Source organism: Macaca thibetana, chromosome 6 (assembly GCF_024542745.1).
Source record: "Macaca thibetana thibetana isolate TM-01 chromosome 6, ASM2454274v1, whole genome shotgun sequence".
Taxonomy (NCBI): domain Eukaryota; kingdom Metazoa; phylum Chordata; class Mammalia; order Primates; family Cercopithecidae; genus Macaca; species Macaca thibetana.
The window spans coordinates 106,834,312-106,849,647 of NC_065583.1; the positions used below are offsets into that span (position 1 = coordinate 106,834,312).

The 15,336-nt window shown below is 45.7% G+C and overlaps 1 protein-coding gene across 1 annotated transcript; it reads left to right on the top strand.

Annotated features, from left to right (window-relative positions):
* The first annotated feature begins 1,238 nt into the window (after positions 1–1,238).
* Positions 1,239–14,519, top strand: ENC1 (ectodermal-neural cortex 1). Its single transcript, XM_050793513.1, has 3 exons — positions 1,239–1,659; positions 5,435–7,249; positions 11,935–14,519. The coding sequence occupies exon 2, from the start codon at positions 5,448–5,450 to the stop codon at positions 7,215–7,217; it is 1,770 nt and encodes a 589-aa protein (XP_050649470.1). The 5' UTR covers positions 1,239–1,659; positions 5,435–5,447; the 3' UTR covers positions 7,218–7,249; positions 11,935–14,519.
* The last annotated feature ends 817 nt before the right edge of the window (positions 14,520–15,336 follow it).

The window sequence follows — 15,336 nt, forward strand, 5'->3', positions numbered from 1 at the left end:
ACTCTGTCGTGGGGCCCTCACTCTCGAGCTGCAGAGCTGGGACACTGTTGCTAAGTGACTACGAGCCAGGCAACTCACATCTCCCTGGGCCTCGGTTTCCCACCTGTAAAACAAGGGAGCTGGACCGGTCATCTATCCCGTTCCTTTATACACTTAATTCCAAACACCGAATAAAAAACAGACATTTTAGCTCCCAGTGGAAAGACAAGTCTCTAGTTGCAAAGATAAATGGGATTCGTAAAAGTGATCACCACGCGAGATTATTTTTCGAATCGCTTTCCTTTCTCCTGGCACGCGGGGCTATTAAACGTGTGTGTGCGCTGAGCCATTTCTTTACTGAACTCCAAACTACCACCACCGAGCGATAAAAAACAGGAGAGGGTGATGGAGGCTTTATCGCTAGGAGAGGAAGCGGCGTGGCTGCTGCTTTGAGGAGTTCACTTTGAATCAAGCGGCCGCGGCGATTGGCTGAAAAGCACGTGGTGCGCGCCCCGCAGAACTGCACCCCGGCTGCCGCTGCAGTCGCCTGGCTTAGGGCAGAGTCCAGCCGGAGGTGCCGCACCCGCTGGGGAATGGGGAGGGAGGACACATGGGAAATGCCTGGGGCTGGAGTCTCTTTGGCTCTCTGCCAGTAAGAAACTTAAAAGTCCTGGCTTGCTCAACCCGAGTGTCCCCAAAGCTTTCAGACTTTTGCCCTTCCATTGCCACTATCTCTCCCCACTCTGGGCGTCCTACCCAAGGAGCTATCTATGCGTGCCCAGGGCCTGTCCTGTGGATATCCAGCTCGCCCCTTGCTGCCCTTTTTAGAGCATCGCGCGGGCTCTGGCATCACCGAGCGTACAACGCCGGGCTGCGCTCCCCTGAGGTGCGTCCCTCAGATCCGGGACTGTCCATTAACCAGGCTGGCTCAGAGAGGCGCAGACACACTCGAACCCGGGAAAACTTATTTTATTCTCGGTTCCCGGGGTTGCAGCTGCCAGCGGCTGAGACAGCGCGTCCGCTTTGTCTCTCTGCAGTCCCCGCAGCCCCCCTCTCCCGCTTCCTCTCCCGATTAACTCCCCCGACACGCTCTTCCCCAGCTCCTCTCCTCCTCCCACTCCTTCTCCTCCTCTTCCTTCTCCTACACCACGGGCCGCGCTAATGCGCTTCCTCCCTCCCCCGGTGTCGGTCTCTTTGCATACGCGCCCCCTCCCCTCCCCGCCGCGCCACTTATAGCGGGGCGCACCGCGGCGGGGCGCAGACTGCTCTGGCAGCCGGAGAGGAGGCGGTGCGGCGGTGGCGCTGCGGAGACCGGGTCCAGACGCCTGGCGGCAGCCGGCGCACAAGGCGCTTTCTAGCTCCCTCCCCCGAGCACACAGCCCGCCTCCTTCCGCGGCGCCTGCAGTGGCAGGCTTGCTCTCCGCTCCGGTGACGCGCTCCGGTAGACGCTCTGCGGGTCCTGGACGCCGGGTGCGCGGCGTGGGGACAAGAGGCAGAGGCGAACGCCAGCGGTAGCCAGTCCGCGAGCCATCGTTCGGGGCGCAGTCCTCTCCCCGGCTGGCGCTCCTTTCTCCGGGGCATTCGCCACCGCTTCCCGGGGCTGAGACGACCGATTCGTCGCCTCCTTGCCCGTGACCGACGCTAGAACTCAGTTGTGCGTTGCGGCCAGTCGCCACTGCTGTAAGTTTCCCCCACTGCCCCGGACCTGTTGCAGGCGCTGCCGGCTTCAGGGGCTGCTTCGGCTGCAGGGGTGTGTTCGCGAGGGGTGAGCGTGCTCCGGGCAGCCGGCAGCTTCCACTTGAGGCCAGGGGGAACTCTTCTAGGTGCGGAGACCATGGTGCCCGCCGCTGCCCTTCCACAGCAGGCAGGAGCCGGGCATCGCCAGAGAGGTCGACCGGCGGTGCAATGTCCGGGGCGAGCCGCTGGGGAAGCGAGGAGCAGAGCTAAGGATACAGTCAGCCTCTCTCCTCCGCGGAAAGCAGCGCTTTCCTGGGGGTGAATGTCGCGCTGCGTCGCTCCCCGCAGCCTCCAGGGCGGAGCGCGCGGAATCGTTGGCCCACGTTGCATCCTTCCCGGCTCAGAGGAAAGTTGGGGCCACGCACAGACACCCTGAGAGAGGGCATGTTCACTGCGGCGGAAATGTCTTATAGAGAATGAATGAAAACTGTTTTCTGAAAAACTAGTTTCTTGATCTGTCTTGTTAACATTATTAGTTACAAAGGACAGGAATTGGTGGGCGGGGAGATGAAACATTGAATTTATCCACATGCAGTTTGGTGTCACACAGGCATGGCCAGCTTGTTAAATAGCTTTGCAAGTGTTAATAAAAAGACTCTGGCAAGAAGCTACTTTTGTTAACAAGATCTTTATAATGTTCTGTTGTTACCGGTAATATAAATGCCCAGAAAAAAATCTGCCTAGTTTCTCTTTTGATTGGATTGAGATCAGGTTCAAAACCTGGAGAAGCGTGCGGGACGCTAAGCATTGGAGGCAGAGAGCCTGAATTAGGAGCATGAAGTGAACTGAAGTTACTGTAACTGAAGCCCTTTTGATGTTCACAGTAATAGCCCTTTTCTCTGTCTTCTTTGTAGACGCAGGTTAAGTATAAGTGTGCATTTTCTTGGCCACTTACTTGATATGCAAATGTGATTTCTCTGGGGGCTTAAAAATGCTGGAAAGATGATTCATTTTATGTTGAAGGTGTGTTCAGTGACTTGTATACGTGGTTTCTGCTGATATTTTGAAGTTTGCACACTTTTAAACCAGAAAGCAAGTATTTCCCCTTGGGTTTCCAAGTTTACTTTTTATTTTAATCAAACATTTTTGCAAGAATGTTGATTGTGATTTTGGCTGTGACGTGCTTTTCCATCTGGATGGTATCCAAGATGACAGGCTAGGCTCTTCCTTCTGGCTTGTTGGGCCAGCCTGGAACATACAGGAGCATAAACACAGGATGCGGAGAGATGTAGATCCTATATCCTAAGGTCTTCTAAACAAATTGTTTTCTTAGCTGTAGGTCTGGTTGTGAATGTTGTTTTGCACCATCCTGAATCTAATGTTCAGGGAAATGTGTTCTGGGCCCAGCATGATTCCAGCTCAACGTGTAAGCATTTTGGTGTCTGTGCACCTAGTTTCAGGGAACCTCATTATTCCTTCAGTCAGGGCAGCATTTGCTCTTAGCCTGAGAGGCAGTAGCTTCATAGGAGGATGTAGACAGTCTATCCAGGTTTAGACTTAAAGTCTTCCTCCAAATACTTCAGACTGAATGTACTAATTAAAATAACAACTACAGTGGTGGAGCATTGAGAATGCTAATGGATGTTTTAACCCTTTGGAAACCTGATGCATTCCCCTAGGTTCACATGGTCATTTTCCAGAACACTGGGCATTGGTTAGAATGGAGTAGACAGTAGACACTTAGCCTGAGGTGGGAGTGAGGCTGGCTCCTCACCATTTTTTATATCCCAAGTCACTGTGGAGATTACTGGGTGCTTTGTAAAGTCTTCCTAACACTGTAGCTCTAGGACTTTGTTGCTTCCTTTCTTCCACTAAGCCATGTTTACTCATCATAAAAAAATTACATTCCAAAAAGGAAAGAAAACTAGTTGCATCACCTAATGGCGTGAGGTATATGTGTCCTGCCCCTGCCTTTGTGGTTTTCTGTGCAGTCTCACAGCGGGGCTCACATCTGGTTGGGGAGGTGCAAGTTAGTATTTTAGCCCATGAATCTGTGGCAAATCATTCATTTGCATTTATTAATAATTCTTAGAATGTAAATTTAAAAATATCTGAATGGTTAAAGGAAACAGAGTTTCAGCTGCGCTTTCAGGACTGGCTGTTCTGTGTCTGGAACAGATACTGTAACCAGCCACACAGTTTTACCCTCTGGGGATAAACAACGGGATAAACAGCTTCCTTAGGAATCCTTGGACAGGCAGCTTCTTGAGGACTTCATTCCTTTGAAGTAACAGCGGGGTGGTATGAAAGAAAAGGATGAAGGCATGTGATTCAGTTTTTGAAGATGGATGACAAGCATTTCCTATGTCTCTAGCCTACTGTTTTCTTACTGAAGAAAGCCAAAAGATAGCATTAGATTCTACTATAATTTCATTGTAGATACTGAGGAAAGCACTGTAGTCAGCAAATAAATTCTGGGGTGGTCCTAAATGAACAACAGCTGGCAAAATACACACACACACACACACACAGACACGTATTTTTTTATTTAAATAAAGCAGTGTTTGCATTTTGAACTCCCTCTATGCAGGTGCCAGCATTTGCAGATATATAGGAACAGTCCTGGTGATGCACTATTTAATCAAAAGACAGGGGTGGATCTTTTGTTCTTGCAAATGGTTTTCCAAGAATTGATATAAAGCGGGAAGAACAGAAAACAGCAGTCATGAGTATGCTACTCAAAATATTCTTCTTTTTATGTGCCAAATCCTCACATTGGAAGCTGTCCAGAGCAAGACAGGTAGTTGGTGATTATGGCCAGAATTTATTCTGTGCTTTGACTAAAGGCTTGCTGATCAATATATGGGTATTCAAATTGGGGTGCTTTTAGGACTCCTCAGTGGTAGAGCTGTGTGGTTAGAAATTAACCTTTAACTTGGGATGCCGAGGTGGGAGGAGCAGGAGTTTGAGACCCTGTCTCTACAAAAAATACAAAAAATTATCTGGGTTTGGTGGTGCACACCTTTAGTGCCAGCTACTCGGAAGGCCGAGGCAGGAGGATCACTTGAGTCCAGGAGTTCGAGGCTGCAGTGAACTGTGATTGCACCACTGCGCTCAAGCCTGGGTGACAGAGCGAGACTTGGTCTCAAAAATATGTATAAAATGAAATACATTATCTGTAACATTTAAATAAAGGTCTGATCGTTGCAGAAGTTGGCCTTACATTTCCCATTTACTGTATGTGCCGGGAGATTGGGTCTTACCAAAGGAATTCTTAATGGAATTAATTATTAGGTGTTTGTTTTACACATGGCTTTATGTTGCATGAGGCATGAAAGCCAGTGCCCATCCTGGCATTATGAGAGCAGGAGACCTGGCATTTTAAGTGGCCTGCAGTGAATCAGCTGGACTACGACAGGGAGCTGTGAGAATGAGACCTCACTCCTCTTGGCTTTTGCTGACTTATATTCTAAAAGACTTCAATGGCCTGAAAGTTGGCAATCAGGTTTTCCAAGATGAACCTGCTTTTTATGCAGTGATTTTTTTTTTTTAAATGGTGCAGAGTTCAAATAGCTCAACAGTATTACAGTGAATATCTTTCCTTCTGGGTAGCTGTCTCTGGCTTTGTCCTGGAATGGCCATACACTATTCTAGAATAGTAGGTGGCATGGTCAACTACAAAGCGTTCTGTTTTTTGTCCCAAACCATTGTTGCTTTCGTTCTGCTGTTCTGAACATCAGGAGCATCATTTTCAATTTATTATTATTATTATTTTTAGGAGTGGAAACAAAATGTCAGTCAGCGTGCATGAGAACCGCAAGTCCAGGGCCAGCAGCGGCTCCATTAACATCTATCTGTTTCACAAGTCCTCGTACGCTGACAGCGTCCTTACTCACCTGAATCTTTTACGCCAGCAGCGTCTCTTCACTGACGTCCTTCTCCATGCCGGAAATAGGACCTTCCCTTGCCACCGGGCAGTGCTGGCTGCGTGCAGTCGCTACTTTGAGGCCATGTTCAGTGGTGGCCTGAAAGAGAGCCAGGACAGTGAGGTCAACTTCGACAATTCCATCCACCCAGAAGTCTTGGAGCTGCTGCTTGACTATGCGTACTCCTCCCGGGTCATCATCAATGAAGAAAATGCAGAATCGCTCCTGGAAGCTGGTGACATGCTGGAGTTTCAAGACATCCGGGATGCATGTGCAGAGTTTCTGGAAAAGAACCTGCATCCCACCAACTGCCTGGGCATGCTGCTGCTGTCTGACGCGCACCAGTGCACCAAGCTGTACGAACTATCTTGGAGAATGTGTCTCAGCAACTTCCAAACCATCAGGAAGAATGAAGATTTCCTCCAGCTGCCCCAGGACATGGTAGTGCAACTCTTGTCCAGTGAAGAGCTGGAGACAGAAGATGAAAGGCTTGTGTACGAGTCTGCAATTAACTGGATCAGCTATGACCTGAAGAAGCGCTATTGCTACCTCCCAGAACTGTTGCAGACAGTAAGGCTGGCACTTCTGCCAGCCATCTATCTCATGGAGAATGTGGCCATGGAGGAACTCATCACCAAGCAGAGAAAGAGTAAGGAAATTGTGGAAGAGGCCATCAGGTGCAAACTGAAAATCCTGCAGAATGACGGTGTGGTAACCAGCCTCTGTGCCCGACCTCGGAAAACCGGCCATGCCCTCTTCCTTCTGGGAGGACAGACTTTCATGTGTGACAAGTTGTATCTGGTAGACCAGAAGGCCAAAGAAATCATTCCCAAGGCTGACATTCCCAGCCCAAGAAAAGAGTTTAGTGCATGTGCGATTGGCTGCAAAGTATACATTACTGGGGGGCGGGGGTCTGAAAATGGGGTCTCGAAAGATGTCTGGGTTTATGATACCCTGCACGAGGAGTGGTCCAAAGCTGCCCCCATGCTGGTGGCCAGGTTTGGCCATGGCTCTGCTGAACTGAAGCACTGCCTATATGTGGTTGGGGGGCACACGGCCGCAACTGGCTGCCTCCCGGCCTCCCCTTCAGTCTCTCTAAAGCAGGTAGAACATTATGACCCCACAACCAACAAATGGACCATGGTGGCCCCACTCCGAGAAGGCGTTAGCAACGCCGCAGTAGTGAGTGCCAAGCTCAAGTTGTTTGCTTTTGGAGGTACCAGTGTCAGTCATGACAAGCTCCCCAAAGTTCAGTGTTACGATCAGTGTGAAAACAGGTGGACTGTACCGGCCACCTGTCCCCAGCCCTGGCGTTACACAGCAGCAGCTGTGCTGGGGAACCAGATTTTTATTATGGGGGGTGATACAGAATTCTCTGCCTGCTCTGCTTATAAATTCAACAGTGAGACTTACCAGTGGACCAAGGTGGGAGATGTGACAGCAAAGCGCATGAGCTGCCATGCTGTAGCCTCCGGAAACAAACTCTACGTGGTTGGAGGATACTTTGGCATTCAGCGATGCAAGACTTTGGACTGCTACGATCCAACATTAGATGTGTGGAACAGCATCACCACCGTCCCGTACTCGCTGATTCCTACTGCATTTGTCAGCACCTGGAAACATCTGCCTTCTTAAATGCAGTACATTCTAAAGAGAGTGAGCACGAGGTAAGAAGTTTAGCTATAGATGCAAGTCTGCATATAATGAGGCTATTGCGTAAGTTCAGTACATGGGGTGAGATCTGATCCACAGAGACTGTGCTGCAGAGGTACTACCAAAGCTGTAAAAATAAGAGAGCTGGTACCCCTAGAACCTACCAACTTGTGTTGACCACAGCCTCAGCCCCCCAATGGCATTAGCCAGTGGTTCTCAGCTTTTACTGAGCCTCAGAATCTCCTGAAGAGCTTTTTGTTTATTTTATTATTATTATTTTTTGAGACGGAGTCTCGCTCTGTCACCCAGGCTGGAGTGCAGTGGCATGATTTTGGCTCACTGCAAGCTCCGCCTCCCGGGTTCACGCCGTTCTCCTGCCTCAGCCTCCCGAGTAGCTGGGATACAGGCGCCCATCACCATGCCCAGATAATTTTTTGTATTTTTAGTAGAGACGGGGTTTCACCATGTTAGCCAGGATGGTCTTGATCTCCTGACCTCATGATCTGCCCACCCCAGCCTCCCAAAGTGCTGGGATTACAGGCGTGAGCCACCGCGCCCAACCCTGAAGAGCTTTTTAAAAACTGCCCATACCAGAGACTTAGTTTCATTTGGTCTGGGGTGGGGTCCAAGCATCAGTATTTTTAGAAAGTTTCCGGATGATTCCAATGAACAACCAGGTTGAGAACCCCTGACCTCTGTTGAGAATGCCAGCTAATGTTTATTGAGCCCTCACTGTGTGCTTGCAGCGGTGCCACGTGGTTTCCCAAGATCGTCTCATTCTATCCTCACAACAACTCTGTGGGGAATTATTACTAGCTTCGTTTTATAGATGAAAAAACTTCATGCATTAAGGAGGCTAAGCTGCCGAGTGAGCAGAGCTTAGTAAGTGGTGGAGCTGGTCAGGAAGTCAATGCAGGGGGTCTGGCTCCAGACATCTGCGCTGGAGCATCGTGTTGCACTGCCACTGAATAAACCTGAGCTTCACATCCGTGACACCAATGTCATCCCAGGTGATACTTCATTTCTATTCAAATTTTGCTTCCTCAAACCCTTTGTGGAATGAATAGGGTTTAAAAAATGTATTGCCCAAATTCATTCCTAGTTTATTCTCTCCAAAATTGTTAGCTTATTTTAAATGTTTTCCTTAAAAAGTAGCACCCTTTAGGGCATTTATTACCTTTAAAGATAAATCTATATCTGTCTTTGTAAAAGGCTGCATGTATGTAGCAGAAATTTGTGCAGATAACACTGAGCCACCTAAACTTCCAAAACTATGGCCTTTCAGACTTAGTCAGGCTGCCCCTATTGTCAAGGCTATTGTCAAAGTTGTGTTTCTGCGTCATATATCTGAGTACATAATAGTTGTCTGTGTATTTAAGAGTATATAATGCTCTTGGCTCAGATAATTAATAGGCCTACACAGTTCAGAGTTCGCAAAGCTCATGGCTGCTTTGCTGCTAAGCATTCTTAGGATTGGCCCCAGGAATTGCTTAGGCATGTGTAAGTATAGCCCAGCGCACACAGAATGTGTTGATTTGTTTTGGTGATTCATGGGCTTATTACTAATAATAAGAGAAGAAAGTAACTGCCTTGGAGGAACTACAATGAAAACAAACTCATTTACTTGGGAACTTTTGGCTCTGTTTTCCCTTGTATATTTCACACCTTTGAAGGGGACTTCAAAGGGAGAAAAGGAGATAGAGGCCTAGTGGCAAGCTAAGCACAGAGGGGTTTCATCTCATTGGTCTTTTATTTCCCCATCCCTTACAACTCATTTAGAAACATCATTAAACTTGGCCTTACTCTCACATTTCAGCTTGCTATTTGTTTTTTTTTTTTGAGACAGAGTCTTATTCTATTGCCCAGGCTGGGGTACAATGGCGAGATCTCGGCTCGCTGCAACTTCCGCCTCCTGGGTTCAAGCGATTCTCCTGCCTCAGCCTTCCAAGTAGCTGGATTGCAGCGCCCACCACCACACCTGGCTTTTTTGTATTTTTAGTAGAGATGGGGTTTCACCGTGTTGGTAAAGCTGGTCTTCAACTCCTGACCTCAAGTGATCCACCCACCTCAGCCTCCCAAAGTGCTGGGATTACAGGCGTGAGCCACCTCGCATAGCCTTCAGCTTGCTATTTTTTTCACTTCTTCAGTTATCTCTTCCACCCTTCGTACAGTTATCAGAGTTCTGAGTTATGTCATGCTTTCCTGGAATGAAACTCCTTCAAAACAGCAGGAACAGTCAGACACCTCCTCTGGGGAGCAACTGGGCTAATAACGTCCCACACCAAACTGGTTTTTTGTAGCCTTGCTGGCATCTCAGTAATCTTGAATAAACAAATGCTCTGAAAGTGGTTATTTCATTTGAGATATGAATGCATGACTCACCTCTAAAGCAGGTTTAAAGAACCTCCTAGGCAAAAGCATCAATTAACAGCACACTTAGTCGGGTGTTAGTCCAGAACTGACTATATTTGCACAGAAGAGCCATAAAAATTGCTACCAGGGTGGTGGTACATAACGACAATGGGCAGGCTGGCTGGCATCCTTGGAACAAGATAAGGAAATTGAGGCAGAAAGAGGAGAGAAGCCACGTGTGTATTCTGGCCCTAGTTTTAAGTTCTAGACCTTTCTGAGTTTTAGATTGCTTCTCTGTCAAATGAGTGGTTTGATCTATAATTCCCCTGTGATCTGTCCCAACTCAGACTTGGGTCAATTGATAGGGGAATTAAAAGAGGTGAAAATACCTAGCCCAGTGATTGGCATGTAGTAAGTGTTCAATATTCAGTTTAGACCCTAACTCACTGTGAGATAATGGCAGTGGAATTAGCTTTGTGTGTGGTAGGAAAATGAGGTTTCTTTGACTTTTATCTGCTTGTTATCTTTAGACTTCATTTTTGGTTCCTCCTTTTTCAGCCCAGAGTGAACATGTTGGCAAACACTTGACTTCACCCTACCCTGGGTGTTTGAACTGAATCATACCCTTCCGGTCCCTGGGAAACAGAGCAAGTAAAGTGTTAATTTATACATGAAATAACATCCTCTTCATCCTTGGTGCTACCAGTGAGAGAGTCAAACACATAAAAACTAAATTTGACAGGGCCAAGTTTGCTGCTTTTAAAGGGCAGCATAAGCGCCTGATCAAAGCCACTCTTTGAATTTCCGACAGGGAGAATGTTGGTTAAAATGTCTAAAGTTTACTACACAAGATAGTGCTAAAACATTTAAGAGGGGGTTGAAGTGCCCTAAAGTGCTGGGTAGGTAGGTCTCAGTCCCAAACTGCAAATTCCTCTGCCCTCCAAATGTAGGTGTTAACTGAATTAATACAGTGTTTAACAGAAAGTTTCCCTAGGTCTTAAAGCTCATCCACCAAGGAGGTTTTATCTGCCTCCTGCTGCTCTGTCAGTGGGTGGGAAGGGCAGAGAGGAAATTACTTTGATTATCCTCTGTTTTCATGGTGCCCGTGTGGCCTCAACCTAACTTAGGCTTTGATTTGCTTTGTTTCTTCTCTAGAATTTTTTTTTTTTTTGGTATGTGTCCTTTTTTATTTTCCTGTTTGAATATGCAATTTTGGGGGGGGGTGGTGTGTATTGCTTTTTTCCTGTTTGAATATGGGATGTCTTGAAATTTTATATTATTACAAGATACATTCTTTTGGCCTAATGTTGACATATAGGTTACAAGGAAGTGGAGGTGGGGCAATGACACCATAGTCTAAGGAATGCCTTGAAAGCTTGAATCACTGTTAGGAAACAGCCAAAAGAAACAACTCATGAAATGAATCAGGCTTCTGAACACACAAAAGCAAAGTGGGAAGAATTCGATGCAAGTCATGAGTGGCTCCTCCAGAATTCCCTTTGTCTGTACTTAGAGTTACAGCAATAAGGATACAAAAGCCGTCTGCAGAATTTCCCCAGATGAAATGAGAAATAAATAAATGGGAAGGGTGAGCAGTGTGAGGAAATGCAAGCTCTATGAAATGTGCAGGCTTTGTGGTTACGGCACTTTGAACTGATATTCACACTTGATGTAGGTAGATTCTGTAGCACTGGTATGCCGTAACTGCTGGCATCTAAGTGTGGACTAATGAACTTTGAGAATAAACTCCAACCTTGGGCTGTTGAGGCCTGATACGTTGTCATGTGAAAGGAAGCGAGACTGATTTCTGCCATAATGGATAGCAGAGATGCGTTTAAATACGAGGATTAGTATGTCTGCCTCCGAGATGGTAAAGTTAATTTGGAATCTTTCATGGTACATGGGCCAAGGAGGGTTTGCAGAGGAATCTCCCTTCTTTTCACCCTTTAGTGATCACTTTACGGTGGCTCTGTTTAACCACAGAAAGAAATTTTATGAATGTTGGAAGCAGAAGATGGCAACTCATAATAGCATCTGGACATATAGGTTTGGATTTGAATGTATATATACACTTAGGAAAGAAGTGAAGGTCCTTCTTTAGACACCACTGTTTTTGTCAGGCCATCCATCTGCATGGATGCGTACATGCACACTTGTGCATTTAAGGCAAGCACTTTAAATATCTTTGCACAGTTCCTACTGAACATGTAAGACCTTTGGAAGCAATATTGTCCAGCTCCCTACCTAGTTTAATTTTTAAAATTTTGTGGCTAAAAAGAAAAATCTTAACTATGGCATCATACAAATCCTTCATGCTTTTTTGTTTCGTTTTTTTCGTCTGTTTCAGCTCACTCCATCACTCGATGCTATAATATGAGATTTCTGCTTTGGAGAGGCCAAGTTTAATGAAGAGAAAAAAAGGAAAAGAAGTTAAAAGAAGTTGCAAGACACGAATAAAATCTGCTGCACCTTGAAAATGCTCTAACTGGACATGAAGGAAGGGGGCGGGGGGGTGGGATTTTTGGTGCAAGTAGCACATGGTTTAAATATGAATGAACAAACCTGTGATCTAGTCCTTGTCTTGTAATTGTGGATTAATGTCAACGTTAATCAGCCCCCTCAAAGGGAGAGAAAAGCTGGACCTTTTCCCTTGCTGTACCATATTCAGCATTTGATTTCCATGGGCTCCACCATTTATGTGTAAAATTTGAAATGGTTGTCACCTCTCTGAGGAGAGAGCTTGAAGCCTCCACACCAGCTGCTGCTGGAGAGTCAAAGCCCAACTGTGGGTCCAAGAGGGAAGCTGGCTGGGCTGGCTGAAGAATGAGGACCACTGGACTCTCCGTTAATCTCTAAGGGGTCTGCTCCCCAGGAGCGTTTCCGAACAATGGGGACTTTGTTGGTAGCCATTTGGTAGATGTTCTTTTCTATTTATAAGTGACTTTAAACTTTTCCTTGGCTGTTAAGAAGTTTGTTATAGATTTAGCTATTTATTGTTCGATGCCTGCATGCTGAAACAATGCCTACAGCTGTCTTCACATGTATGGACGTGTGTGAATGGTTGTATGTTTTGCACATTTTGTGGCTGTTGAGATGTGCTTTGCTGCACAAACATGAAAACTTTTGAGTTACAATTTGGAGTATAACTGGAGGGTGGGTTGGGGAGGGGTGGATTTTAAAAATGTCAAGACAGGGAAGGATGACAAAATGGAAATTTAAATGACATCCTAGAGGTAGAAAAACCGTGGAGATCACTTTTCTCAGACTCACCAGATTTTAATGGGATTTCATGGGGTTTGGTTGTGCTGATGGGGTAAGGGGAGGCTTCTTTCTGCCCTTCTCCCCACTCCCATCTGATTTACCTAATTCAGTCTCAGCTGCTGACATTTGGAAAGGACCAAATTGCTTTACAGTTTTTTTCTTTGTGTAATATCTTGAAATCCTGGAAAATTCTATGGAATAGTTCTGTATATAGGACACAGGTAAAGGCATTGTCCAAAGTTTATTTATTTATTTATTACCTTATGAGAATGCTTTGCCACAACCACAGTTAATGGGAAAAACGGAAGTATCACAGATGGAAATTAACTCACCAGATTTCTTGACCCGAACTCCTTCTCTTCTTGCTATATGATTTAGCAAGTTCTAGAAGGTCTCCAAGAAAATAATTACATTGGCACAATGTATACTTCAGTGCTCACCCTTAGGCAAATCTCTTTTTAAAAAACTCTTTGGTGCACGAGTAACACATTTGGCCACCAAACACCAAAGAATTGTAAGCAGTGGCCCCTATTGAGAAGGTTTCCGGCAGAGTTGGAAATCAGTTGTGAATACATTCTTTGCTAGTTGGAGTGCTTGTTTACTAAGCATGTGCCGTCGTAGGTATTAGTGCTAGTCTCAAATAGGTGCTTCCCCCGAGGTGCGGGGGAAGACCAAAGTTTGCAACTTGAACTGCTTTCGTCCACGTTTCTCACATTGCTGTATTTTAGAAAATAGGGGTTAAGACTGATAACAACCTTTTACATTGTGACCGTGTTTGCATTGTCTAATGACAGATAAATCCTTAACATTTCTCTCCACCTTAGTACTTTAGACTAATTGTGCTTGTCCGTCCATGCCATGAATGAGTGGGCTGTAGTTGGGCCAAAATAAATGAGCTGTTGGAAGAAAAGAATCACAGTACTTTCCAGCAGTCAGTCCCTGGTTCCTAGATGTGTTCTAAGCAATGCAAATGTCTAATTGTCCCCCAGTGGGCATAGTCAGTGTCGTTTATATTGTAGCAGTTACAGCTCTGTAGTTTATGATGCAAATCTGCCAAGAGAGATGTATGTGTCACTGCATGGCTTCTGAAGGCAGGATGGATTTTCTGCAGCTGTTTCAAAGTTGGGCTCTGTCCTTGAATCCTCTATTAATTACTGTGTGTGAGCCAGAGGGAGCTGTGGTAAGGGTTGGGCCCCCAGCCTGCAGGGAACTTTCTGGACTCCTGCTCTTTGAATTGATACAGGCATTTGGTCTCACTACTTGACCATTCTCACCCTGTGAAACGTCCCACACTTTGAAGCAAATACAATTCACAGCACAGTACACACAAAAACCTTGGCATAAGACAGAGAAGGTTCTTCTTATTTTGTGGGCTGGTTGCTGTAGAAACACATAACAAAGGGCAGCCCTCCACTTCTGGTATAATTGTGTAGCCGCTTTTCTCTGGGCTTGACACCTGTCTTGAATAAGAGTGATTAGAGCCGCATAATGTCCCTCTCTTGGCTATTGACCATGTGGTTCACGTACAAAACTGTATAAGTTGAAGGAAAATGTTCATGTTCATATGTACTTGTTTGCTATGACTACATTTTGAGGTTTTGTAAAACTGTTATTTTTTTTTTTCACAATGTGAAACTGAAGGTCAATAAATTATTAGAGATTTTCTCTTCATTATGTGTGTGGGTCTTTATTTGAATAAGACACAATTTGAGGCATTGTAAACTTGTGCCTTTTCTCGTCTGTCCAAAGGAGGATCGTTTCAGATATTCCGAACGTGTTTTATTTCACCATTTAGTGATATTTACAAAGGTAATTTTGCATACTAAGTAAAACTTTTGTTGACTATTAGAGTATCTCTTTAAGCAAAACAAAATCTTTCATTTATGGGTTATTCGCAGCTGGGAATATAACAAGTCACACGCCATGCGATATTAAGACAGAGTACTTTATATTAGAATGAATTTAGTTTTTGAAATCCTCACGTGGGTTATATTTTGACAGAAAGCTGTTAGAGAAGGAGCTGGAGTTCAATCCTCTTTTCATCTGCTGACATCTGCTTTAGAAATCATTTAAAGTGGAAATATATGCATATTATTTCTGTACTGCAACAGAAAAGCACAAGTTTAACCCCTCATGGACACCTAGCTTCTTCCAAGCTGATGGCTGTCCTAGCTGGCTCTGCAAAAGACTAGTTGAAGCCTCCTGCCCCCATCTCATGATGGCTTCATATCACACTGAGATGCTCCTTTATCGCTCGGGTTGGAACCATTATTGTTTCAGTGTGCAGAGCAAGGTTGGGCATAACCTTTTCTGGGTAGAAAATAAATATTACCTAATTGGGAACTCTAGGAGAGCTCACAAGTAGGCATAATGCAATTATAGCCTTTGCACTTTGACCAAGATGCCAGAGCAGATGCCTTGGGTTTGACAGGAGGATCATTCGGTTCTGTGCCGTGTGAAGCTGGTCTACAGCCAAGCCTTTGGGGAC